A 26,538-nucleotide genomic window follows, 5' to 3' on the forward strand; every position below is an offset into this window, starting at 1 on the left:
GATTTCTATGTTCAGCAGATTGCATTGGTAGCATTCCATCCTCCTACATGAGCATGTAGCAACAGTGGACCATTGCTTGCATTGTTTCGCTGACTTTACAGCAATCCCTCATACATGGAGTGACAGCAGAAAGGAAAACTTCCCTTTAACAGGAAGTAACCTCCAGCAGCACCAGAACCTGGCTCACTGTTAGCATCCAACTGCTAACTGCCCACACCACAAAAGATAAATACCCTGTAGTTGTGTAGCTTTATGAAGACCAGAGGTCAAAGTAAAGGCGATGGTGTGAATGACTACACCGATGGTGGTGAGCTACAGCTGCCCTGAGGCAGGTGAGGCTGCCATACAGCGATGCCACTTGGCCCTCTGACCACCACCAGCAGCCAAGGTGGATTGAAGGGTCTTGCCCAAGGACACAACACCTGAGGCGGATGGAGCAGGGATCGAAACGACAGCCCAGGGATTACAGGGCGAACTCCCAACCTGTCGAGACCCTACTGGAGTGTGGTTTATGATCAAGATGACGGAATGGGTGTCAAGGTGCCAGCACAGTTCACTGCCATTCTACAGGAACAGGTTTGAGCTTGAAAAGCATGCAGAAATAAAAAGGTTGAGTTACGAGTATATTTACACTCGTAAATCACAAGAACATTGTTTAAGAGGAAGTTACTACCGAGTGTTTCCTGAACAGTGCAGCCTGACAGCAGAACCGTGAGCTGCAGGTAGATACTAACACAACTGAAAGCAGTTCATGCATAGACTGTCTGTTATTGACGTTGCTGTACTTACGTCATCAGACGTGTTTGTCCTTAGCAATCAAGCAACCAGAAATATACACTATTGTACTTAACATAATCTCTCTGCTTTTCAAAATAAAAGCATGACTTTTAGTATTTAATAGGAAAAAGTGCTGCTTATGCTTTTGTTTGGACAGATGAAAATTCACCCCGAATTAAATAGAGATTTTCAAAAGGTGGGGTTTGTTTAGCAGTTATGAGCAGTCAATACCTTACCCAAAGAAGGTTATTTTAGCGTCTTCATTTTGATGAAAGACATTTGTTTCCCAGCCAATCACAAGTCAGAGTCGGACCAAGACCAAAGCTTACTTGTGTTCGGATGGATGGATGGATGGATGGATTTTATTGTTTCAGAACATGTTGAACTCTTTAAAAGAAAACTTAACTTTCTGATCATTTAATCTTAAAACATTGATATCATGTAAAATTTAAGCAAAAACAAACTAATTTGTTTGAGGAAAAATGTGAAAACTAATAACCTGCGCACAGTTAGGTATGTGGTTTGTTGAACAACCTTTTGGTGAACTTGGTCTTTCTTCTTTGAAATTTTCCATTTTGCAAATGTTCCTCAAATCTCTTAAATTGTTGACACTCTGATGAGTCTCGTTTGATAAATTAAAAGTACCTTTTTAAAATAACAACCTATAAGCAGGTCTTAAACATACTTTTCACTAAGCCCACATTTCTGGTTTTTAAAATTGTTTGTTTTACTTATCTGATGCAACACTCTAATTTTAAATGTACTGTTTTCATTAGCTGTTAGCAGAAAAATCATCATAAGAAAAATAAAGGTATTAAAATTCCTCATTCTTTATGTAATCAATCTATATAATGATCACCTGGTGGAGTTACAGAAATACATGTTTCATTATTATTATTATTATTATTATTATTATTATTATTATTATTATTATTATTATTATTTATTATTTATTGGATATAGCTGTATCTAAGGGATGTTAATGAAAGAATTCCTGAAGATCTTAGTGGTGCGGCTGAACTTCATCAGATTCTCCACCTGAGGGAAAGTGAACAAGAAAACTGAAAACTGAAACTCAACCAAAAGGTGGTTAAGCAAAGTTCCAGTGGTTTTCATATGAAATAGAACAAATGTCACATTGTCTTAGTTTTACACCCAAAACCCTGGTAATTTAACAACTATTTGTCTCTAATCTGTTTACGTGACATTGCATTTATTTTGAAGTGTCTCGACGGACGTTGACGTGAGTACCTCGAGCTTTGTTAGCACGAGTCTCCTTGGTGCCACTGAGAAACGGTTTGCTTCAGACTTTCTCCTCCATCACTTCCTCCTGGGCAGCAATGTGTTGCCGGGGGGCGAGCTGCGAGGAGCCGGCCGCTCAGGTGCGATGCTGCAGCGGGCAGTGAGGAGCGCTTGGCCGGCTCAGACCAGGAGGGGACCCACGGTACCTGCAGCACGAGAGCAACAATGGTCACGGCGTCTAAACTTTCCCACGCATCTCCAGCTGGAGTAACGGATGGCTGATCGAACTTCTCCCTGGCTGATGGGATCTTAGCAACGGACAGTTTGTTTCTTTTGTTTTCTTCCAGCACCTTTGTCCCGGTACATATATCTGTCCCGGGCGGAAATCTGGTGCACTGTCCCGCTGCGGCTCGTAGACTGCCTCTTTAAATATCACAGCCAAACAGCGGAGGTTAACATGGGGGCAAAGCAGAGCAGCCCCTCGCCCAACTCTGCCGCTAATGGACGAACCAGAGCCTACTCCGGCTCGGACCTTCCGTCCTCTACTTCCAGCAGCGGCAGCGGCAGCAGGACCGCCGCAGCGGGGGCAAGGGGGCGGCACCGCGCACACGGTGTGTCCAGAGCCACTGGAGCCGCGTCCAGCTCCGGTCACCCACACGGAGCCAGGCCCAGGTCCGCGGGGGGCTCCGGGGCTCTTTTCGCCAGAGCCCAGTCCGGCATCAACATCCCGAGCAGTGGCGGCGTCTACAGCTCACCGGAGTCCGGTGGCAGCAGCCCGGAGGAGGCAGCGGGCAGGGACCGAAGAGGGAACGATGGTCATCGGCTGGTGATAGGATCATTACCCGCTCACCTGTCGCCTCACCTGTTCGGAGGTAAGCGGTGTGCTCTGTTGACGGCTCGGTGACCTGCGGTGACTCTGTTTACAGGCCGAGCGGTTCGGTCAGGTGTAGTTTCATTTACATGTCCTCATAGGAGGAAACCCAACAAGTGTCCCGCAGATCATTTTACACAGCGAGGCTTGTCCAGGTTCTTCTCCGAGGTCCAGGTTCCGTTCGGTTCTGCGTTTGAAAAATTAAGACTAAAGTTCTACCCAAACAATCAAAAGCCTTTCTTTACCAGACCTGCAAACTGAAGCCACCTTTAAACCAGGTTCTGCTGCCTTTAGAAATGTGTGTTTTAATGTTGTTCATCTTTGTTTTAATCTGTAGAATTAAAAAAGAAAAGCTGTTGAAGCGTTTTCTAGACCATTACAGTTTAAAAGCGTCTATTCAGTTTATATTCCAAAAATAATGACCTTAAGCCCATCAGAAAGACAAATAATGATCTAGAGGGACTTCAGAAAATACCCTAGTCTGTAATTGTTGTAGAAACTCAACAGCTTTACAAGTAATCATCTGTACAGCTGGGAATCGTGTAATATCATATTCCAAGTATTTTGTGTCCATAAGTGAACCTATGAGCAGTGAAGGCTGTTTCAACAGGCAGGATTACAACAGTGATATCAGTGAAACTTCATAAATGTTCTCCAAAAGAACCAAACATCCCAGAACATTTACTCAAACCTAGAGAAACAAAAAAAAAAGAGATGAGAATCTTTCACATTATCAAAACATTTAATACTGATAAAACGTGTCTGTGTGACCAGGATGTTTGGCTGTGAGTAGAAGGAGGACACAGCGCTGTGCTGCCCCCTTGACTGATAAACTGTTTAGTCCAAGTTTTATCTGCCTCCTATAAGATTTGAAAATCAGCCTCTGTCTCCTCTTTCTCTGCTGTGAGAGAGAGCTGACTGACAGACCTGCCCACCATGTCACATCTGCATGTGTGTGCTGTTGCCTACTGAGGAACTTTGTCACTATATTTAGTCACTTTTCAGACCAAGCAAAATCAGAATTGGCCGATTGGTCAGAAAACCACAGTCGGTCACCTCTAATGGTTGTAACTCTAACTGTTGTCCTGTCAGTGCTTGGAGTTGATCCGTTCCTCCACCTGATCACAGATTGTCAGTGTGGTCCAGATCTGGGGAATTTACTGCCACAGGTCCATAACATTCTGATTCTTGAGCCCCAGCATGCATCATGCTGAACAACCCACACATTATCACCTGGATTAGTAGAGGACCGGCCACACATGTGGATGCTCGGTTGGGGCCACACAGGAGTCATGGCAGTGTCACCTTCACTGCTTCTGGTGTGTACATAGTCTTCCTAGATTCAAGCTCTGTCCTTTGTCCGTCAGGAAAAAGTTTTCCCAGATATTCAGACCACAGGAAAGACGATCCTCCTTTCAATCTTGAGCAAGCTCTGCACTGGTGGCACCACATTTCTGTAGTGCTAAGGATAAATCTTGTTTATGATCAAAGAAAAAAGCTTTTTTGAGCTGAAATATTTTGAGTAACTGTTCCCTGCATGTGAGAAAAGATCTGGAGATGATTTGTAATGATGTCTGTTAATAATCAAAGTCGACTCTAAATCTGTTTTAGCCTTGATTTAGAGAAACTCAGTGTTTCAGTAGTTTTGTAGTTTTCTGGAAGTTTGTTCCAAAATAACTGAGCATAAAAACTGAATGCTAACTTCTCCATGTTTGGGATGCAGAGGAAGGTTGAAGCGACGGCAGTAGATCTTTAATGTATTGTGGCACTAAACCGTTCAGTCATTTATAAACTAACAGAAGTTCTTTTAAAGTCTATTCTCTGTGGACGGACTTTGGAACTAGGACGAGAAATTTCTTCCAATAATATTGCAAGCAAAAACTAAATAGAAAAAATGTAAGTGTGAAAAAAATGCATTTCAAAAGTTAAACTTTTGAGAAACTTGTCAATTAAAAAAAAACTCTTATAACGTAATTTATAACGTGTATAGATGAACATGTAATGTAGTTTTCTGCACTTTGAGATTTAATTTTCTTTCAAATTATTTTTTTCAGATTTATCTTTTTTTAATTTTTAATATGAAAGAATGCAGTTTATTTATTTATTTATTTTTTTATTTATTTTTTTTACAAATTTCATTCTATTCACATTCTTCTGTCCCACTCCGGGCGGTGTGTGGGACATTGACTGGTATGATGTGAAGTATACATTGCAGGAAGTTGTAAGTTTATTGCAGAGTGATGATCTGACAACCTGTAGTTTAGTCCCACTACAGATAAGACTTGATTATCTATTTGTAAACCAACTTACTCCAGTGTTTTTTAACAGTCTGTAGTTTTATCCTTTCCACGTTCAGATGATGGAACGATCAGAGCTCTGGGAGATGTTCAAAGTTTTAGAACTTAACTTCTCTTCTCCACAACTTTCTCCCTGTGGTGTTCCTTGATCTCCAGAGACAGAACAGGCTGTCTGAAGGAAGTTAAATGACTGGATATTCTGTTAGGACATCAGAGTACAAGGGCCCTGAGAATAAAATTGTGTTTTGTTTGTCTAAATAAAAATAAATAAATAAATAAATAAATAAATAAATAAGACCATGAACTATTTTCCTTCCACCTCCCAGCTGTAGGCTTCATGTTGGTCTTTTTTCACCCAGTAAAGGATATTTTAAAGTTTGTGGTTGTAACATGACCAAATGTGAAAGGTTGCAAGTTTTGCTGTCAGTGAGAATCAGATGAAGCACCAACTTCAGTTCTGTTTAATGTTTCAGCATTTATTTTCATATACAAAAAAAAAAAAGAAAAATGAAACCCAAATTCATTCTGTGGTGGTTTTATTGATTAAGTGAGTCTTACTTTCAGTCATAGTTTAAGTGGACCTTAAACTCAGGCTTCAGGTGTGTGACCTTTGATATGAGCACCTACAGACAGCACGTTAGAATTTCCTGCACATTTAAATGGGTATGCATTCAATCAGAGGTTTCTCAGCACCATGTCACACCAGGGCAAAGTTTGTTTTATTCTTTTCAGTATCTCTTTCCATCTTTTGGTTTTGCCTGGCCGTAGCAAACCAAGCAGGTTGGTCAGATGGGCATGACTCAGCAGCTGAGAGCTCAATAATTAACATAACCTGCTAAGTTTTGGTCTTCTATAAAAGGTTTTATGACTCAATCAGTGATGTACACTCAGTTAAACATGTTTGCAGATTTCTCTCTTTCTATCCAGTAAGAATAAATGATCTTAATTAAAAACCACTCAAGGTGCACCTGATGAACAGTTTTCAAAATGTGTTCTAATAAAAATGGCTATAAAGACATTTACCCCTGAGTATACAGATATTATGATATGATTACCTTTTCCCCTTACATAATGAATAACATATTGCATTATGTCATCATTTGTGTCAATAAACAGGTTGGAAAAAAAAAAAACATTGTGCAAATAGGCTAGCTTTGCTGCGTCCAGAGGAATTCAGGTAAGCAGCATTTGATCAGCGTGTGACTCAAAAGCAGAAGATTTGGCCGTTTGCTGATTGTTCAGCTGTGTGTGTTAGCACAATCCCAAGAAGGAAAGAAATCAGCCATGTCCTTACACAAGCAATTGTTGCTTCTCCTCGATCTCATTGAGGATATAAGGCCATTTCCAAACAAATGAGATTATCCACAAGCCAAAAGCGTTTAGGACAGCTGCCAAGAGTCCAAGGAGTGAAGATTCCCTACAAATTCAGGCAAGGGATCCAACTGTTCAAGGTTCAGAGAACTTTAAAAGAACCCAAGGAGTCCTTTTCAGACTCTACAGCAACAGGCTCAGTGTACACAACATATCAGCAAGAGGATAATAATGTTTTGATCAGTTTTAGTCGGACAAAAACCACAAACAATTGACAAGAGGCTCCAAGTTGGACATTTTTAGAAAATTCACATGAATTGTGTCCGTACGCAAAACGAAAACATTTTGAAACGGTTACGTCAGTTACATCATATTGTGCTTACCCGATTTTCACTCGCACAGCATAACAATGGTGGACCTCTATGTTCTGTTTGCACTGCTGCACCACTTCAGATTATTAAGGTTATTATCATTCTATTGTTAAAGCAAAATTTGCTCATTGTGGAATATTGACCAAATTAATATTGCTCAATATTAATTTGTAGCCTATGTCTTTGTGCACAAAGACACAGGCTACGTTCACACAGCAGGCAATTCCACCCAAATCAGATTTTTTTTTGCTCAATTTTGACCCATATTCAACTTTTTTGTGACAGTCTGAATAACCAAAACCAATCTTTTCATCCAGAAAAAAATCCAATCTGTGCCTCTTCCATATGGTACTGAATTGGTTATATATCCGATAGTTTTCAAAGCGTCTGCGGTCTGAATGTCACATTTTATCCAACTTTTACATCACTGATATGAGACCAGAAGACGTAAGCAATGGCTGAAAATATGATTATGAAATTATGAACGAAGACTGTGACAGTGAAGCACATCACAATCCCACCACTCTTGGTTCTGACGACACATTCAACAGACTTCTGTATCAGTTCTCCTCAAACAGCTATTGCTAGTTGTTGTGCTTTCTTTTTATTATCTAAAAGTGATCTGTAGATGATGGCATCCATTATTACTTCCATAAATAGTTTGCTGATGTGTAAACATCAATGTTTTTGTTCTTTGCATGAGGGGTTGTAAATCGTTCACAGAAGTCTGAGTGACGGATGAACAAAAATGCAAAAAAAAAATTGTTTTTTGGCAGTTGTTTTGCTAAAATCCTCAATCTGAATTTAGCATTAGCACCTGTTGTTTGAACACAGACATAGATTACATAAGCAAGATCACATGTGTTACAAAAACACAGCTCCAGATATGAATGTTCACAAAGTTTCACTGCCCCCTACAGGCCTGGCATATGCAGTGCTATTTGCGTTTCTTCTGCCCGCAGAGAGGTTTCATTCCACAGTTGTGTGGACTTGATCACAAAAACAGGGTAGCAGTTGGAGTTTTTTTTTTTTTGTTTTGTTTTTTTGTTTTGTTTGTGATGTGCCTCAGCTAGCCCGCTTAGCATGGCCATGTTTTGGCAATGAGTGGAGCATGACCAAAACTCAGAGTTATCAGCAAAGATAAGTCTTTAGGCATTTTTCAGTTTCCACAGTAAATGTTGGAGTTTAGAAAGAAAACTGCAGATGCTGCTGTGTGTTTTTTACTGTCTGTAGAATGAGAACATGTTCTTGTTTTGAATTGAAATAAAGAATACAGTGTGCCCAATTACTGAGGAAATAAACACCGTTCTAAGAATCGTGAACTTTCACTCACTTCTATGAACACAGCTGTCTTTCTGAACTGCAATCTCTCAGTGTACCTTGGTTTATATGTATCTGGTCAGTTACAGATACATAACTGACCAGATACATATAAAACCTAGTGCTCATCACAAAGAGCTGATCACCAATTTATGATGATGTAGTACTTGGAGACCCTGGCTGATTCCAGACCAAGACTTGGCGCTCATTTAACATTTAGCATGTGACACAGTCGTGGCATCGTTCCAAACCGCCTACATTACCAAGAACAATCAAACTTCAATAAGCTGATAAACGTTTTAATTTGCAAGTTGAATAAAGCAGCAAAACTTTTTCATTTGTAAAACACCAGAATCTAGTAAAGTTTCAGTCTTCATCATGAAAAAGTTAAGACTTTGTTCCAACTCCAAGTCTAATATATGCAAACTGATGGAACATGGAGGCCCTTGTTGGAGTAATTTGAACTTGGCATGGTGTTTTGTGTTCTTGGATTTCTGGGCTGAGGCAGTCAGAAAGAATCATCCACAATATCTCTGTGTTTGTGCAGTGATAACTTGAATTTATACTGCAGCTACTAATGTTACAGTCTCCATAACCATGACCCCTGAGAACCAGAGGAAAGCATTGTCCAGGGCCTTTTTTGCCCAGGGTGACAAAAAAATCTCACCCATTTGTTTGTCACACAGCACAGTTTGATAACCTTAATGATAATGTAGTACTTGGAGATGCTGGCTGATTCCAGACCAAGACTTAGCGCTCAACACAAAGAGCTGATCACCAATTAGAAGGTTTGATCACTATGATATGGATAAAGGTTTTTTTTCTTTTGATTATTGAGAAGGATGACTTTTTTTTTTTTTTACTATTTTTGAATAAAAATACAATCAATATTGTTCTACTCTTTCTGTGATGTAATTTTTCCCATTGTTTTGTTAGAGAGGTACCAGTCCTATTTCTTGTTTTGAATAATTTTTTCTGGTAGAAGGGAACATCTCTTCCCTCTCCAGACCGGACCAGTTATTAAAAACCTATGAGGAGGCAAAACAGTCCCTGATTTATGTATGTTTTTGAAGTTAACTTTATTCTGTTAAGTTTCTTGGTGCCATCATTGTCCATGTGCAACAACAGAGTGGGGAATCAACAGTGTCCTGCTTGGGAAAAGCCCTGCAGGTCAGTGTGAGGCCTGTTGGGAATGATGAGCTATGGTGGAGTCAGTATTAGTTAGCTGCAATCTGTCCTGATGAGATAAGCTTGTGGCTGCTTAACCTGACTTTCTAGTATCTCCTGCTAAGAGCCTTTAGCTGGACACCAAAGGCTCATTTCTTACTTATTTGTTTCTAATTTGCTCCCTAAATTGAAAGTTACAAAATTGCACCTTTTCTCCTCCAACTGTGGCATCCAGCCGTCTGGAAAGGCTCAATAGAGACAACTTCCATGTTTGAGCTGTTGAATTTATGTTTTTGAATGAGATCCTCTTCTGCAGTGCTGTCAGAAAGTTTGTCCAATCAGCTGTGGTGATTCGTCTTAAGAGCAATCAAAAGTTTCTACATGTTCAAGTAGAACTGCCTTAATCGGGTTGCATGACGAAAAACGCGTCATTTTGATCTCAGCCTCATGTCTTCCACCTCTTCTTACCGCAGCCTTTCTGCCTAACTTTTCACTCCCATCTGCATGCAAAATTATTGTATGATTGGTCAGAATTTCGTGGTCGTTTATGCGGAAACCAGCTCCGACTATTCAACTTCCAGTTGATAGTTTTGAGGAGCAATTGTCCAAAGCCATAAGGAAGTACAATTGTTGGACAACAACACTGAACAGCCCTCTCGGTTCTGGTCCGACGTAGTGGAACTTGTGGACTGTGACGGGGTGTGTTCAAAAACGAGTATCCTGCAATTATGTGACGGTTGGACTTCGGTCTGACCATGCTGGGCCCTCGGCAACATTCACACAAATAAAGAAGTCACATGATGTCATGCAGTCACATGACTGGTTTTAGTTTTTCCTAACGTTTTGCTGTTCACCTTTAGGTGTTCCAGAAGCTGAAGGTGGGACTCGCGGCCTTAACTGGGATGCAGCGAGGTGATTAGAAGGCTTGCCTCTTTTTGCAGCTTAAATGAGGTGCATAGTGCCAGAACTACTTCACTAGTGAAGATTTAAATCAGTACGAGACATCAGCAAATATAAATAAGTTATTATTATAAGGAATTTAAAGCACAGGAATAGTACAGCTGAAAATTCCAGTGTTTCAGGACACTTTTATCTGGAAAACTAGATTGTTAGTCAGGATCTTTTTTAAGGCTTTATTGGCTCTTGCGGCCTTTATTTGATAGTGAATTGACAGGAAAGTGGGTAATGAGAGAAGCTGAAGACATGCGACAACAGTCACCAGGCCAGGAATCGAACCTGTGATGTCCACGCCGAGGACTAAGGCCTTCAAATGTGGGTTGTGCTTTAACCCTGCGCTACCACAGCACCTCCAGTCAGAATCTTTTTAACACTGAGTTCAGTTGATGAGAATGAAAAAACTAAAGTTGGTGGAATTACTTTGATATATTTTGTTCTTACTGTATTCCAAGGGTTAAGAGTTTGTCTTGTAACTGATTTTATGCTGTCCCTCTCTTAATAACTTGCGTCACTAAACGAGAAGACAAACTTGTTGTCGTCATTGTTGTAAATCGGGGCTTAACAGTGATAAAGGTCATGTTTTGGGTCCGCTTTTTGGAATCTGTTTTTCCATTAACCAAGAGGTGTATTTTAGTCTGCCAGTGCTGTTTGTGTATGATGCTAATATTTACTGAGAGGAGACAAAGAGCCTGACGCAGGTAGACGTCTGGGCCATGTTGGGTATATACACCTTGTTCATGCAGCTGAGAGCACATTTATTCAAACCCTCCCCTCGATTCCTTTTTTACACTCGACTTCCTCTTTCACACCTCCCCCTGAAGTACAGGTGCCAGTAATATCAATTATACGTGAAGGATTGTCTGCTCTAATATCACCACGGTAACCCTCAGCTGTACTAAGGTACAGTTTTAGTAAGGTAATACCAGTTATTTTGGACTGACTTTCTGTGCAGTTTCCTTCTCTAGTAGACAGATCTCCTCTCACTGTCAGATTGTTGGAAGGGTAAATAAATTCACAGCTTGTCAGACATTCGGCTTCTGTTTCAGCTGATTTAAGCAGTTTTAAAAAATCAAAGTTAAAATGTTAACAGACTGATATATTTCTGAATGTTAACAATAACGGGGTTAAAGTACAGAGGAGTTTAACAGGCAGAGCAAAAAAATAAATTCAGGGGTATGTTGTTAAAACGAGAAACCTTGTCATTTTAAGGAAATATAAGACTCACTATAAATGGATTATTTTTCATTTAATCCAAAATGTGTTCTCGTTTAAACGAGAAAAATCGTAACATTGATACAACACTACCTCTTGGGATGCTTGAGTGTCATTCAAAAATAACAGAGTTGAAATACATAGTAACAATGCTGCTTGACATGCTATTGGTTGGTGTTTTGCAAAGGAGCCAATCCTGGAACGCCATTTATTTTCCTTGGCACTGATTGTCTGTCCTTGGTTTGGAAATGAGCAGTAGTGTCACGACAGTTTCCGCTAAATATGCATATTAATGAATATTTGATATTTAAACTGTTGAATTAGGCAGTTTTAAGCATTTCTAGTGGTGGTCTCAAGTATTCGCAGATTACAGCTATTCACATGTGGGTATGATTTATTGCTGTATTTACCTTTCCAAAAAGTTCAGTAATAGGACATTTATACTGAAGGGAAGGAAATTATCACCCATACTAGGAGCTAGCCCATTAACCAATTTCGTTGTGTGTTTCTTGCTTCTTCTTTTTTTGTTACCTTTTAAAATTTTACACAAAAGTATCAATTGAAAGGTGTGACTTCTGTTTCTAATAAAATTATTATTTTTTTAAAAAGTAATTATATTCAGTGGGTCTTGATTTTAAAGCTGTTTAATACAGCTTATATTAAACAGTTGTTTTAAACAGCTTAAATAAATTATTTTCTGTATTAAACAGAAAGGAAGAAAGCATAGTGTCCTCCACCCTTTTGTGAGTTGGGCTCTTCCAAACTGCAGGCTGACTGCAGAGAAACGAGGTGATTTAATTGGCCCGGGATGATGACCTGCTCCTTGCTCCAGCTACTTTTCACTCAGAGATTCTGCCTAGCCATGTGGAAAACTAAAGTTCATACAGAAAGGATTGGGAGCCGTTCAGCTGCTCCTGATGTCTGTGTGTGCTTCCTTGAGTTATAGAATGAAGGGCTGCCTTGCAGTGTGAATGATCAGTGAACTGATCAATACAATAGTAATTCATAAATCCCATTTAATAGCATGAAGTGGAAGATGTGCTGATTCAGGAGCTGCAGCAGAGCTGAGTAAAGGACTGTGGGTAATAAACATGGAGCCCTGGGATGCTCTCCAAGCTGCAGATTAAATGCTGAGCGGTCATAAACAGGTGGAAGTCTGGGTAATAGTGTGAGGTTTGTAAGCACTGAAAGAGGAAAACAGTCATTTTTGTCAGCTGGGAGTTTTTCATGCTCAGTTGTCTTGTCATGCTTTAAAACAAAAGTGCTCCAGTCCCATGATCCCGCTTACTCACTTCATTCACGTATCCCACAGATAACTGCTTCACAGTCATATTTGACTTATTGACCTCTCCATGCCAAGATCTTCAGTCTGCATTGTAGGCATTTGCGGCGGCCCAGATGGTTGTCCTCTCCAGTTCTGACTGGAGATCCTGTAATGCTATTGGTCAGTTCTCAGGTTTAAAACAGAACAACTTCCCGTCCAGGCCGAGGTCAGTCTCTTCCTCAGGATAAGAAGTACCGTTATCTTGCTGTCATGTCTATAACCTATGTTGGCTGTCCTGGTCCCTTATGGTGAAAATGGAACTAAGCTAAAAGTTGTTTATTTTGGGTGCCTTGAATTTCTTCCAAAAATAATATGAACCGATTCGGTGACAAAGGGCAACCTTGGCAGACTCCAACTCTCACCGGAAACAAGCCAGACTTACTGCTGGCATTGCAACCCAAGCTCTGACACTGGTCATACAAGGACCTGGTACCCCATACTCCACAGGACACCCTAAGGGGCATGGCCAAACGTCTTCTCTAAGTCCACAAAACACATGTAGACTTGTTGGGCAAACTCATGAATCTACTAGGACCCCACAGTAAATGACAAGGTAATTATGATAAGTTAACAATTTGAGTCTGTTTTGGACCAAAGGAGTCCAAAAACCTGGATTAAATATTAATTTTTGACTGACATTCAGGAGAATAAAGACTTGGGAAAAAAAGCTAGAAAGTGCTTAGAAAGTGTAGCTGCTCTCCTTGGAAGTACACTCTGAGTTTCAGGAAGAGTCTGACTTTGCTTTGGGATATGAGAAAAGAAACAATGCATGCCATTGGTCTATAAAAATTCCTTCTGACAGTTTCACATTTTGCAGCCTTTTCATCAACAGACTGTCTGCTCTCTTGAGAGAACAAAGAGCTGCTAGATCAGGAATAAAGTCACACATTATTAAATTCTTCCAGACTTTCATGCAGAAACACTTTCTGTTTGGCTCTTCGATTGCTGCTTTGTGACATTTTGGATAACGCCTCCACACAGATTGACCTAAGAAGCTTCGTTTATGCAGAGCTAGTCTGGAGCCTTCAGTTTGTTCACTTTAACCCCCATGCTTGCAGAAAGCAGAACCTTTTTATTCTTTCTTCTACTTTTTCTTTTGTCCTCTCTTGTGTTGTGAAGTTGCATAATTTAGCAGCCAAGTTAATTTACTACAATGTATATAGTTATCAGTTTAGTTGAATACGGTTCTGAATGTAAACAAGCACACATTCACCACACCATTCAAGTACACATGGTGTGGTGGTCAGTCATCATGATTAGCTTTATGCTGACTGAATGTTGAGCTGATTGCTGATGGACTGGGATTGTTGTTGCTTAGTGTCAACAACAAGTGTTGCAGCACTTAGACCTACCCAACACTGGCTCTGGTCCATCTATAGCTGTTTATGGTTTATGCTTATGGTTTGTTTTCCATTAAAACTAAACAAACAACCAAAACAACATTAATTAAAATGTATTGTGATTTTTTTTTTTTTTGTAGCCAAAATTGTGTTTCAAAAAATATGAATCATTCAGCTTAGACAGGGAAAAAAGGCAAAAGTGCCAGATAGGACTTTTGTAAAAAGAAAAAAAGAAAATGAATGAATCAATAAATAAAAAGTGCAGACTAACTCATACTTTGTGTCAAATGCTCCCAACATTTTTCAAAATCCTGTCTTCATTTTAATGATCTTGATGACTAAAAGCAAAACTAACAAGTCAGAGAATTGTCAAAAAGAAGGAATCCCCAAGACTTAATAAAACCATTGTATTATTAGCTCTTCAGCTCAATTTACTGCACTATTTTATGTTGAAGAGTAGCAATGGGGTAAAATCTAAAATCGCCCCAGGTTAAAGAATTATAGGAACGTCATTAATGACCATATTCCAACCTGAATGTGAGTTTCTCAAGGACAAAACCACTAGATCCAGCTGCAGGTATGACCAGCGACAGACATGCATACAGACACGTGGCAGATCTGTTCTCCTCCAGAGACTGTCCCATTCAGTCGACTGGATGAGTCATCCCAGCCTGGCAGGGGGGGCACAGCTCTGTGATCAGGAAGCCTGGAGGAGAAGTGGTGCAGGGCTGCAGTTCAATCTCAGCAAGCTTTCAAATAAACACACCTACCATGTTCAGAACATTCCTGATTGTTTGCAGATGACTGGGAAATCTTGTTAGACACTGCTGTGCATATCTGTGCTTGTTGTGACTTAAATAGGTCGGACAATCAGCAGAGAGCCCGCTGCTGGTAGCCCTAATCTATTCAGTCCATCAGTAACTCAGCAGGACGGCTGATTTTTTTCTTTTATTTATTTATTTATTTTTTTGTAAGCCCTGCACACAATGCACACACATTTCTGTCTGATTTGCGGCACTCTGAAGGTAAAGAGCATATTTAAAATGCTGACGGAAGTCCAGGGTTGGTAACATCCAGAATCTCCCTGAACCTTTCATTTCTTCTTTACACTTCATAAGTTCCTGTGCAAGCACATACTCCCTCTAAAATGTCATGTACAACACGTGAGCAGTGCAGTGGTTTTGACACCATCTAACTTGAGTTTCATTATTTTAAGCTTATTTAAACTGAATCATTTTAAAGCTGCTGTCAGTGTTTCTTACCGTGCTTTGTGTGTTGGCATGTTCAAGAACGCATTACTAGAAAGTAAAGGTAACGAGGTCCAGTGGATATTGAGTAATGTTTTCTCTCAGTTTCTTTGAAGTATGTATGTTGCTTTTGATGCATTCCCGTTCTATACAGTGCATGTATATCGGAATCAAGGATGAGGAATTTACTCTTCATCCTGGTCATGACAGGCGTTTTTCTTTTAAGAACAAAAAAATGTATTTAATTATCAATTATGTATCTGGGAAAGAAATGAAATGCTCCAAACAGCTCTTAAGTGGTCAGATTATTAGCTAAGTTAACTAGGAAGGAAGCGGTGCCGTCAGTTCAAGCCTTCAGTATGCTGAGGTGAGTGACTGTTCATCAATTCAGAGACATGGCACTCCATGTTAAACGAGGTCAGGTGACATTGTCATTATCACATTAGCATGCTAATTTCAACTAATTACATAAATTTTAAGGTGTTAAAAATTTTTATGCAATTAGTCACTTTTTTTTATTCACATATTTCTGGTATGCCTGTAAGTCTGACACACAACTGCATTCACAAACAGCACTGGACGGCAAAGCTGCTTCTCTTGTCCTACTAAAGGTTCCTTTTTGCTTCAATAGTCAGAAAAGACTACTGTTGTGTTCAAGTTGGGCTAAAAGTAGTTAGCCTATCATTGAAGCTATTCAAACCTAAAGTAGCATCTCAATGCTAAACATGTAGCAGCAACACAGACATCTGTAATGCTAATGTCAGCGTCCACAGTCCACACTTCTAAAGAAGTTCCATGAATGGTCAGGAGTTTGTGAAACACTGGAAAGCTCAATGGATATTATGTAACTTTGAACCAAACTGTAAATATCTTCGTTGTTGAGCTCAAATGTCCATTTATTCAGCAAAAAACTGTTTGAAATGAAAATGTTGCTTATCTTGTCAATTTTTTTATTTTATTAAAATTGTATTAATTACAGACCTGGCAATTAACTCTTTTAAACATTTTTAATCAAGTCCCACCATTAATTATCATTATTGGCTGGTAAATACAGCGCTTTATGAAATCCAGAGGACCCCAAAGCTCGTCACACTACAGTCAGTCATTCATCTATTCACATAAACATAAATGGTGCAAGCTACTGGTGTAAGCTTCTGGATAGAAGCCACATCTGCCCTGGGCAGTCTGTCAGGTCCTCACTTCACCTTTGGCAAGTGAAGCGTCTTACCAAAGGACAAAGTGACAGAGGTGGACGGAATGGGAATCGAACCAGCAATCCACTGATTGCGCTACAAACTCCTACCATCATCATCACCATGATTGAATTTTGTCAACAGACCACCATCAGGTCAATTGACAGAATGTTTTTTGTTGGTTTGTAGAATTGTCAATGAAAAAGGGATAAAATTCCAGTTATAGTTATAAACTGAAAAGTTGCCTTGTGTCATTGCCAAATGAATAGAGTTGCAGTTGCGTAAATGTTCTTCAGTGGTGCATAGCTGTAAGTGTTAAAACTGCGGTACTAATGCTGCAGAATTTTTCAAAATGGCCAAAAAAATCTGTGGTCGGGTCGCCTAGCTTAGCCACTGATCAAAAGATTAAACACTTCAGGGTCAAATGTGTGATTTCTGGTTTTTCCCCGTCAGATGAGCAACAGAAATGTCTGTTAGGTTTTGGTTTATATTTCCATGTTTACTTTAGATGTAGCTGATGCAGGTAATAGTTTCATAAATGATAGATGAGTCTCTCCTCCTTTATTGCTCTTCCCTTCTATTAATAATAGAAATTCATAGTTTCCTGAGATCTGCTGTGCTTGATGACTGATTAGAGCTGTTGCTGTATGAACACTGACTGGCAGCTCTTATTATGTTGATGTTGATTTTATTTGTAGGGTATTTATGTTACATTGTATGTAATGATTTGAAAGCTTTTTCCTTTCCCATTTGCAATTATTGTTTGCATTTCTAAGCAATATGTGAATAGCAACTTTAGACCTATTTTGATTAGTTTTCCATAAAACGTTTTTACAGTTGAAGATCTCATTATAGTTCAGAGTCCAATAGGTTGAAAAGACAAAAGGGTGAGGGTGTCCACATGTGCATTTAGCATTAAAACTCTTTTTTTTTTCTTATTTACCATAACATGAAGTCATGAGACAAACTGAGGTGTGAAAATTAGAAAGGAAATGTAAAAACACCTAATTCAAGTCCACGGGAAGAACTGTAATATTTACCAGTTTATTTCTAATTTTGTTTTTTCACAGTTTCTTCTCATTCCACCTCCCACATATCATTCACTGTTGCTCTGTTTACTTCTTTATTGTCAGGGTTCAAGTGTCCAGTGTGCTCCAAGTATTTGTCCTCAGATGAGATGGATCTTCACCTGGTTTTGTGTTTAACCAAACCACGCGTCACGTATAATGGTAAGAATGAGGCCTCCTTTTTAACTAGAGTTAAACTACTAACTACTGGCATGCTGCGCTTCTATAGAGCGCTGATTGAGATGTGACTTTCTTCCACGGTATGCTTTACCAACATCCCCCAGAATGCTGTGCAGTTCTCGACCTGCGTTAAATGAATATTTTTTATATTGTATATTGAACATTCTATCAGATGTATCATCTATTAATATTTATGATGTGTCTATTGTGATGTATATTGTTATGTATTTATTGTCCAACCCCACATTAGGCTTATCAGAGCAGTATATAAACTTATCTAAGCATTAACGAACCGCACAACACCGGCTTTCTGAACTCAGGTCTGAAGATTATTGACCGTCTCACCTGCTGCTTCATCTCACCATCGTCAGGCAAAAGGTCATGGAGTTTATCTGTTTAACTATACATACAAGTTAGTGGCATAGTTACCTTAAAAAAGTACCTTAGTTAAGCCCTGGAAAGAGTAGTTTTGTAGCTTTACTGATTACTTGATTTTAAAGCAACTAGTTGACTGAGTTCTCTGATACACCATACGTCACTGGCCAAGATGCAGGAGGAAAGCTACAGTCTATCTTTTTACTATGTAAAAAGATACACACTTGGTTAACTACTTTTAATCTGGTTACTGGTTTGGAAATAGTAACATGTTTGATTGTTCAAGTATAATACGTGGGATGTTTCCGCTAAAGAAGAAGCTCATTGTGGAGGAAACGCGCTGTGGTCAAGGTTGGATCTTTAGTAAAGGTTCCAGGTTCAGCAGATTACTCCATGACTTTAAATGGCGAACACTGATAAGATGATGGGTGAAGTTTATTGTTAACATGTGACTGTTTATAATTTTGATATGTGCGTTTCCCTGGCACCCATTTTTTAATTCTCTCTCTCCTTTCACTTCCTCACACACCGTCTCTCATTTCTCTGTCATGCACACGTCTGACACGTTCATACCCTTCATAAGAACTTTACATTGACCCTCATTTCTATACCCTAACCCTGACCTTTACGCTGCAGCTAACCATTACAAGGAAACGCCTCACACCCTTAGTCTTAAACCCAACCCTTAACCAGAAAATATCACTTCTTCTCATAGTGCCCAGGTTTTGAGCAATAACATCTGTACATCTCTGAAGGTTTGAATTATTTTTTTGCATATTTAAATAAATATCCAATATTATATAAAAAGGCCTAGTGTTTAAATGAAAAACCTGCAGAACCTGTAAATTTTTTTAGAATTAATCATCAGTTTAATCAATAGCATAATGAACTACAAAATAATCATTAGGTGCAGCTCTGTTTCTGAATATCTTTAACAAACTGTTAGATTTGCTTATAAATATGTCCTTGTTTTTCTCCATTACGGTTAATTCAACTGTATGAAATAAATTAGAATAACTATCAGTGAGACTGATCAGATGTTGGTTTGTTTTTTTTTTGTGGCTGATTTGACATCCTCTGTAGTGGCTGATAATTCACTACATTCTCTTACATCAGTTCAACATCAAACTACATCAAGCATATAGTTGAAATACTGTTGTATTCCAAACCAGAAGAGTTGTTTTACTGAAACAAGAGGGAAAAAGGCAGACAAGCACAATGTATGAGCTAATAACACCCCGCTCCCACCAACAGGTTCTAATGTTCAAAAAGTGACTAAGTCTGTGTGAAGATGAAGCACTCCCAGCTCTTCGGTTATGTAACAGTAGGCTCCTTTTCCAGCCTGCTTCCCTGTGAAATCTTGTGTAATCTGCCTGTAATGTTTCCAAAAGCAGAGACTAATGCTGTGGTTGCCTGAGGGCAGCTTCTCCTTGTCTTTCTCACTGTTGTGTATTTAAGGACAGCAGAGTCACGGTTAATGTGCCCTACAGGCCTTTCTCATTACTCTGCTTTCTTCCTGGGGTTTTGTTGCTTCGTCGCCTTTTGTTCAACATGAACATGAGCTTGTAAACTTGTGAAACTCTTCCTATCTAGAACCGTAATCATTCCACATTTCTGCTGTACTTCTCTTTGAGCTGAACACTTTCGGGGCCAAGTCAAGTTCCTGTTTGTAAAAAACAGGTTTCCTGTTCAGCTGAGACAGATTCCTCTGTGTCTTCCTGTGTCAGTCATATGATAATTGTGGTGTTATTAGCTTGCTTCTGCATGGAGGAGAAAGTGAGGAAAATGCCACGCTTGGGGCCTCAGCAGAAGGAGAGGCAGCCATTAATGTTGTAGGTGATGGAGCAGTGTTGAGGGGGCGAACGGCTGCTGTTCTGGTTTTTCTACCAGTTCCAGTTCTTAAGTGGTCCTGGTCATAACTGGTTCCACTTTTCCAAAACCAGAGATCCACATCAGAGCCACATTATAAACGTCTCAACGTTATAAACAACTGGCAGTGCTTGTGAACGCTTCACAGTCCTGATCAGTTGATCTCTGATCTGGGCGTTAATTTTTGCTCTAAAAACTGGGTTTAACAGTGCTAAACTGAGTTGGAAATTACATTTATATAAATGATACATTTTATAGATTAAGGGGGAAATAATCAGTTGTAACCTGCATTTTGACCTACCTACCCTCTGTTACTGTGTTTTAAATTTGACCTATCCAAAACCAAACTAATTCCTGGATCACACGACAAGACTTTAGAATTGTCGGCCAATTTTCAATACTTGAGAGACCCTACACACATGTGACAATAAAAAAAAAAAATCATAGATATAACAGGTTTGGTCGCAACAACACACCACACACAAACCGATTTTTTCACCAACATTCAGATGTCAAACGGGAAATTTTGCAAAACAAATGTGAGCTCAGTGTAAATGAGCATGGCCGACTGGGAAGAAGCAATGCCGATAGTTTGTGGACTACGTTTATCAAAGAAAAAAAAGATTCAAAACGTCTCTAACGTCCATTGGACTCTCTGGTGTGCCGTGGCTGTTGTTTTGTCTTCTTAATTCAGAATTTCCCCCCATGTCTCCGTTACTTCGCTCTCTGATGCATCACATTCAACAAGCTGTGTTTTCGTTTGTCCTCGGGGAACTCACCGTATGCTACCATATGGAGCTAAGATAGTCCAATATGTTTTGGATTTTGCTTCAGTTTTGCAAAGTCTTGCCATGTGAACTAGACATAAGCTGCAGAGTTTTAAACATGGGACTCAGAACATTTTGATTGACGGCTAATCACCATGAGCCCGCCCCTAGCTCCTGGTGAAAATGGTTCTCTTCATTTGGTCCAGCAGAGGTGCTGACAAAGCACCAGTTTCAAGAGTCAGAGTTTAACATAAACTCCCCATCTATTAGCATGTTAACATTTGAATCAACACTAATAACCGTGTCACACGTTTACATATTTGCCTTTGCAATGTGCCTGAATGAAAATAATTCTGCAAAGCTGAGTCGGCCAAAATTCCTCCACAATGATGGAAAAGACTCATTATCAGTTATCACAGAGTTTTTCCTGCCAACAATGGAACCACCTGTTGCTGGGTTTAGTGGGTAATTACTTCTTCACTTATGGCCAGGTTATTTTGGATAGATGGTTTTCCTCTTCATAAATAGGAAACATTTAAGTGGGACGACAAACAAAAACAGAAGAAATCTGCAAAGTGGTCATTTGTTTTTCACAGTGTTGTCTAATCTGAGCAGTTGCTGCCTTCAGCAGTCAATGTTTGTCTCTAGCAGATTCATACAGAAACAGGAACTGAAGAAGGTACAAATTCGCCACATCTCATGTAAACCACTGCAGCGTGGACTCTCAAATAATGTTTTGTTTTCACACACATACACACCACGCACACACAGAGAGAGCACCTTCTGGTCCCTAAATATATCTACTGGTGGTTCATAGCAAGCACACATAGCAGCTGCTATGCGAACGTAACACCAGAGATGTTTCCCGGTCTTATTTCCAGCCTGCTCAGAAACACACTCATCTATTTCTATTAAAACAGCCATGATACAGAATGGATGGTATGGAGGTCAGTGTGTTGATCAGCAGATTGGTGAATTTACCTCTTAGAACTAATGTTGCCGATGTTAATGAGGAAGCTCTAAAATAACAGACCAACATTTTTACACTCATTACACAGACAATATTTAACCTTGGTCCATATTTATTGCTTCAGTTACTTAGTGAGACCTTTAAAGTACATTGACTGCCAGTGATTGACATCAACAATAATGTGCACCAAGGTGTTTTTTTTTTTTTTTTTTTTTTTTTTTATAATGAACTGAACAGAACCGATTCTGTTCATTACTTTCATGGACAGAATTTCTAGGCGCAGCCGAGGTGCTGAGGGGATCCGTTTTGGTGGCCTTAGGATCACATCTCTGCTTTTTGCGGATGATGTGGTCCTGTTGGCTTCATCAGGTTGTGATCTGCAGCTCTCACTGGAGCGGTTCGCAGCCGAGTGTGAAGCGGCCGGGATGAGGATCAGTGCCTCCAAATCCGAGGCCATGGTCTTGAGCCGGAAAAGGGTAGAGTGCCTTCTCCGGGTCAGGGGGGTCGTCCTGCCTCAAGTGGAGGAGTTTAAGTTTCTGGGGATCTTGTTCATGAATGAGGGAAGAAGGGAGCGGAAGATCGACAGGCAGATTGGTGCAGCATCTGCCGCGAAGCAGGCGCTGTACTGGTCTGTCGTGGTGAAGAGAGAGCTGAGTCATCGATTTACTGGCCGATCTACGTTCCCACCCTCGTCTATGGTCATGAGCTTTGGGTCATGACCGAAAGAACGAGATCACGGGTACAAGCGGCCGAAATGAGTTTCCTCCGCAGGGTGGCTGGGCTCCATAAAGATAAGGTGAGAAGCTCGGTCATCCGGGAGGGACTCAGAGTAGAGCCGCTGCTCCTCCACCTCAAGAGGAGCCAGTTGAGGTGGCTCGGGCATCTGGTCAGGATGCCTCCTGGACGCCTCAATGGTGAGGTGTTCTGGGCACGTCCCGCCGGAAGGAGGCCCCGGGGAAGACCCAGGACACGCTGGAGGGACTATGTCTCTCAGCTGGCCTGGGAACGCCTTGGGGTTGGAAGAAGTGGCTGGGGAGAGAGAAGTCTGGGCCTCCCTTCTTAAAGCTGCTGCCCCCGCGATTCGACCCTGGATGAAGCGGAAGAAAACGGACGGACGGACGGAAATGTTGTCTTATTCAATCAAACATTAAAATTCTCCTCGGTCTCAGAATCCTCAGCACTATACATGTCTGGACACTGGCTCAGTCACTTCAAGGACTTTCTGTAATTCTTCTATAAAAACTTCATTGTTGCCTTGGTGATTGATTTTGGGTCATTTTCCTAACACAGCAGGCAGTGTTGTCCTCAACCAAAGAACCCAAGTTTGTTCTTACTGCATCTTGTGCTTTAATGAGCTTAATGACCATAAAGTGGTCTGCCTCAGGTGACACAGAGTTTTCCTCTGGATGACTCTTAAATGCTCACTGGTGAAGCTGACACAGGCCTTCATTGCAACAGGAGGCCAGATTTCAGTCCATGAGGAAGATGTGTATCTCCAGTGTTGTTCTTCATGTTTCTGGTTTCGAAGTCTTCAGAACATGAACAAGGTCATCCTGCTGGGTTTTAGACTGATACCTCACCTTTCTGATGATCAACCATACTGGATCAGAGAAGGTCTTCTCTGGAATGTAAGGGTGTATTCACATCTACCACTTTAGGTAGGTCTGTTTTAAACCGACCAAAGTTTGCTTCCTTATTGGTCTGGACCTTTTGTGCAAGTGTGGATATGCAGAGCAAACAAGGAAGCAACTCTGGTGCAGTTTGCCAGTGTGAATACAGACCTGTGTTGTCACCTGTACAGCTGTATTTACAAGGTATAGTTCACTTGCAAAAGGTACAGTATGAAAGCAAAAACGACCAGAGAAAAACTAATGTCCTCTTTTGGTCCAGACCTGGTGTGAATAAACTAATAAACAAGGTATATTTTTCCCCCCATTTATAAATCACTTTTGTCGTAGATTGATGAACTCTGAACCGGCCTGTATGATCCTTCTCAGATTGATGTGTGGTAAAACTGGATTCTCTAAGGTAATGTTTCTGTTCTTTCATTAAGTCAACACACACCTCTATGTAGTAAGCACAAAGATTTGGTTTCAGTCTGTGTTTACCCACAGTCTCGTCCACTGCAGACTGTCTGTGCATTATAGATGCTTTTGGCCTCAGTGAGCTGGATGCCATGTGCTCCAGCCCATAATAACAAGCTTTTGCCAGCGTATGTGGGTTAATCCACGGTTACATAAGATCAGCCCTAATGACTCTGTGTGTTTTGCTGCAGGTGATGGGTTTAATGGTGCACATGCTGACTTCCACTTAAGAGCCAGACCAATGTTATTCATAGTGGGAGGGGTTCACTCATAGGAACGCGCACACACACGTGCACACACACACACACACTCACACACACACACACACACACACACACTCACACACACACACGCGCACACACACACACGCACACACACTCACACTTACACACACACACACAGTTGCCACTCTGACTGGAAATAGGGCTAGGGCTTTAATATTGTGGCCTTCAAAGCCACAATATTAAACTGAGGGCATGAACACATTTGTGAGGATTAAACCCATCCTGGTAAATCAGTGAGACCTTCACTGACCTTTGGGAAATGCCAGCATATGTGGGCAGTTAAAGCATGCATAAAGAGTAGCAGCGAGCAACATGAGGGTTACTGTTGAGTATTGAACTAGTTGGTGTGATGGCTGAAGTTAAAGTGAATAAACCAGTTCTAAATCATTTGATTTGTTTTAGCAGTGTGGGTGCAGTCCACGCTCTATAGATCTATCATCCAGCAGCAACAGACAATCCATCATTATGATTCAATAAAATGTTATTGCTAACAACATGTCATGAACTGTGAAGGAATGATTCAGTTTGCTGTCAGTCACTTCACAATGACAATGGGGGTAAAGCTGAATGTAGTTTTTACTACTATACTTCATTTATTTGGTAAAAAAAAAAAGAAGAAGTAAAATGTGTTGCCTTAAAACTTGCTGAAAACAAACAAGATTTGTCCTGACTAGTGTTGGTGGGGGATCCTGTGGCTCGCTGGTAGAGCAGGAACACCAGGCTACAGTTGTGAGTTTGATTCCTGGACCTGAACCATTTCAAACATTTATTTTAGTAATCAATTATTTTATCAATTATTCTGGTGATCAATTGAGTAATTGTGGGGGCAGGGGGTGGCCAGCTGTGCATACTTTTCATATATGTATATATTTGTTAAGTTTTGTCTTAACTGCTGCTCTGTGCGTCATTTTAGCAGATCGTATGTTATTCTGTATACTCTAGTTAGCAATTATTCAATTACTAAATTAGTTGATGGTTATTTCTATAATCGATTCATCGCAATTAATGATTAACCCCACTACTGCCAGTTGATGCATATTCTGCACAAGGATCAAGTTGGAGGAACAATGCTGACATTAATCAGACACATTCCTAATATAAGACTAATTTATCAGTTTTTTTAAATTATGAATACCTCCATTTAATCATCAGGGGAAAGCGTTGTGCAGTAACCTGCTCCCTCTGCTAGCAGCAGGCAGGATGTGGTTACTTCACTGACTGCATATGCAAAAAACTACATCTTTCATTCAAGGCGCCTGCAGCTCACAGTTCATATTTCCTGGTTTGTGATGGTATACCTTTCATAATAATATGGAATGAACTGCTGCACTGTCCCTTTAATTCAGCAGTGTTCATCTCAGTTCTTCAATATGGATGGCATTAGAAATGGTGCCATCAGTCTTCCTCATGCCTGTGCTGTTGTGTGTGTTCTGGCCACTAGAGGACGTCCTTTCTAAGGATGCAGGAGAATGTGCAATCTGCCTGGAGGAGCTGCAGCAGGGAAACACCATCGCCCGCCTGCCCTGCCTCTGCATCTATCACAAAGGGTGGGAAGCTCGTTTTTAGTCCTTGTTCTTCACATGAACGTCGCCAGACTCCAGAAACAACACATTATGCTTCATTACACATCTTAAAATGTAAAAGTTGACATGTGGCTCCATACGGTGCAGAATCATCCAACAGCCTACACCACGTGTCTCTGCTAGGTTTAATGACATAACATGCTGTGAGTGAATGTTCTGCTCTGATTGTGTTCCAGCTGTATCGACGAGTGGTTTGAGGTGAACAGATCGTGTCCGGAGCACCCGGCAGATTAAAGCTTCCTTTGCACAGGTAACCTTCTACCCAGAGCGGAAGAGCTGACCCACCAGGAGGCCCTGAGCTGTCCGTTCTGTTCCCGGAACCTTCTCTTGTCTCGGCCGTTTCTGTGAGCGTTTCCACTGTGTAGTCCAGAACAGATGCTGAGCTGTGACTCCGCCCACTGCAGCAGGAGCTGCTGAGTGTGGGATACAGGCTCCAGTTGGCAAAATAAAAGTTCATTGCATTTCCACCTTTTGTTATGCTACACCCACCCTTACTGTAAATTTTCCAAAATTCTGCAGACTTTACTTGGTTGATGAAGCTCCAAACTGAGCTGTTTCCACTGATCGTGTTTACGTATGTTTATGTTTTAGGGCTCTGCATGTTAACACATGCGATTAATAAGAAACATTTAATACATAATATTACATGATGCAGATTAATCTAATTACTTATTTTGACCTTAAAGCGTCTCTAGCGTCTGCTGCAGTTCAGTGCATTGTGTGAACACAA

The 26,538-nt window shown here is 40.5% G+C and overlaps 1 protein-coding gene across 1 annotated transcript in view; it reads left to right on the forward strand.

The window, feature by feature from the left end:
• The first annotated feature begins 2,021 nt into the window (after nucleotides 1-2,021).
• znrf2b (zinc and ring finger 2b) overlaps nucleotides 2,022-26,538 on the forward strand; it is a 31,571-nt gene continuing 7,054 nt past the window's right edge. The window contains exons 1-4 of the mRNA XM_008411060.3: nucleotides 2,022-2,891; nucleotides 17,763-17,858; nucleotides 25,667-25,772; nucleotides 25,985-26,058. Of these exons, the coding sequence (XP_008409282.1) occupies nucleotides 2,477-2,891; nucleotides 17,763-17,858; nucleotides 25,667-25,772; nucleotides 25,985-26,042 (675 nt within the window). The 5' untranslated portion in view covers nucleotides 2,022-2,476 and the 3' untranslated portion in view covers nucleotides 26,043-26,058. The remainder of the gene's footprint in view (nucleotides 2,892-17,762; nucleotides 17,859-25,666; nucleotides 25,773-25,984; nucleotides 26,059-26,538) is intronic.

Source organism: Poecilia reticulata, chromosome 16 (assembly GCF_904066995.2).
Source record: "Poecilia reticulata chromosome 16, P_reticulata-male-v2, whole genome shotgun sequence".
Taxonomy (NCBI): Eukaryota; Metazoa; Chordata; class Actinopteri; order Cyprinodontiformes; family Poeciliidae; genus Poecilia; species Poecilia reticulata.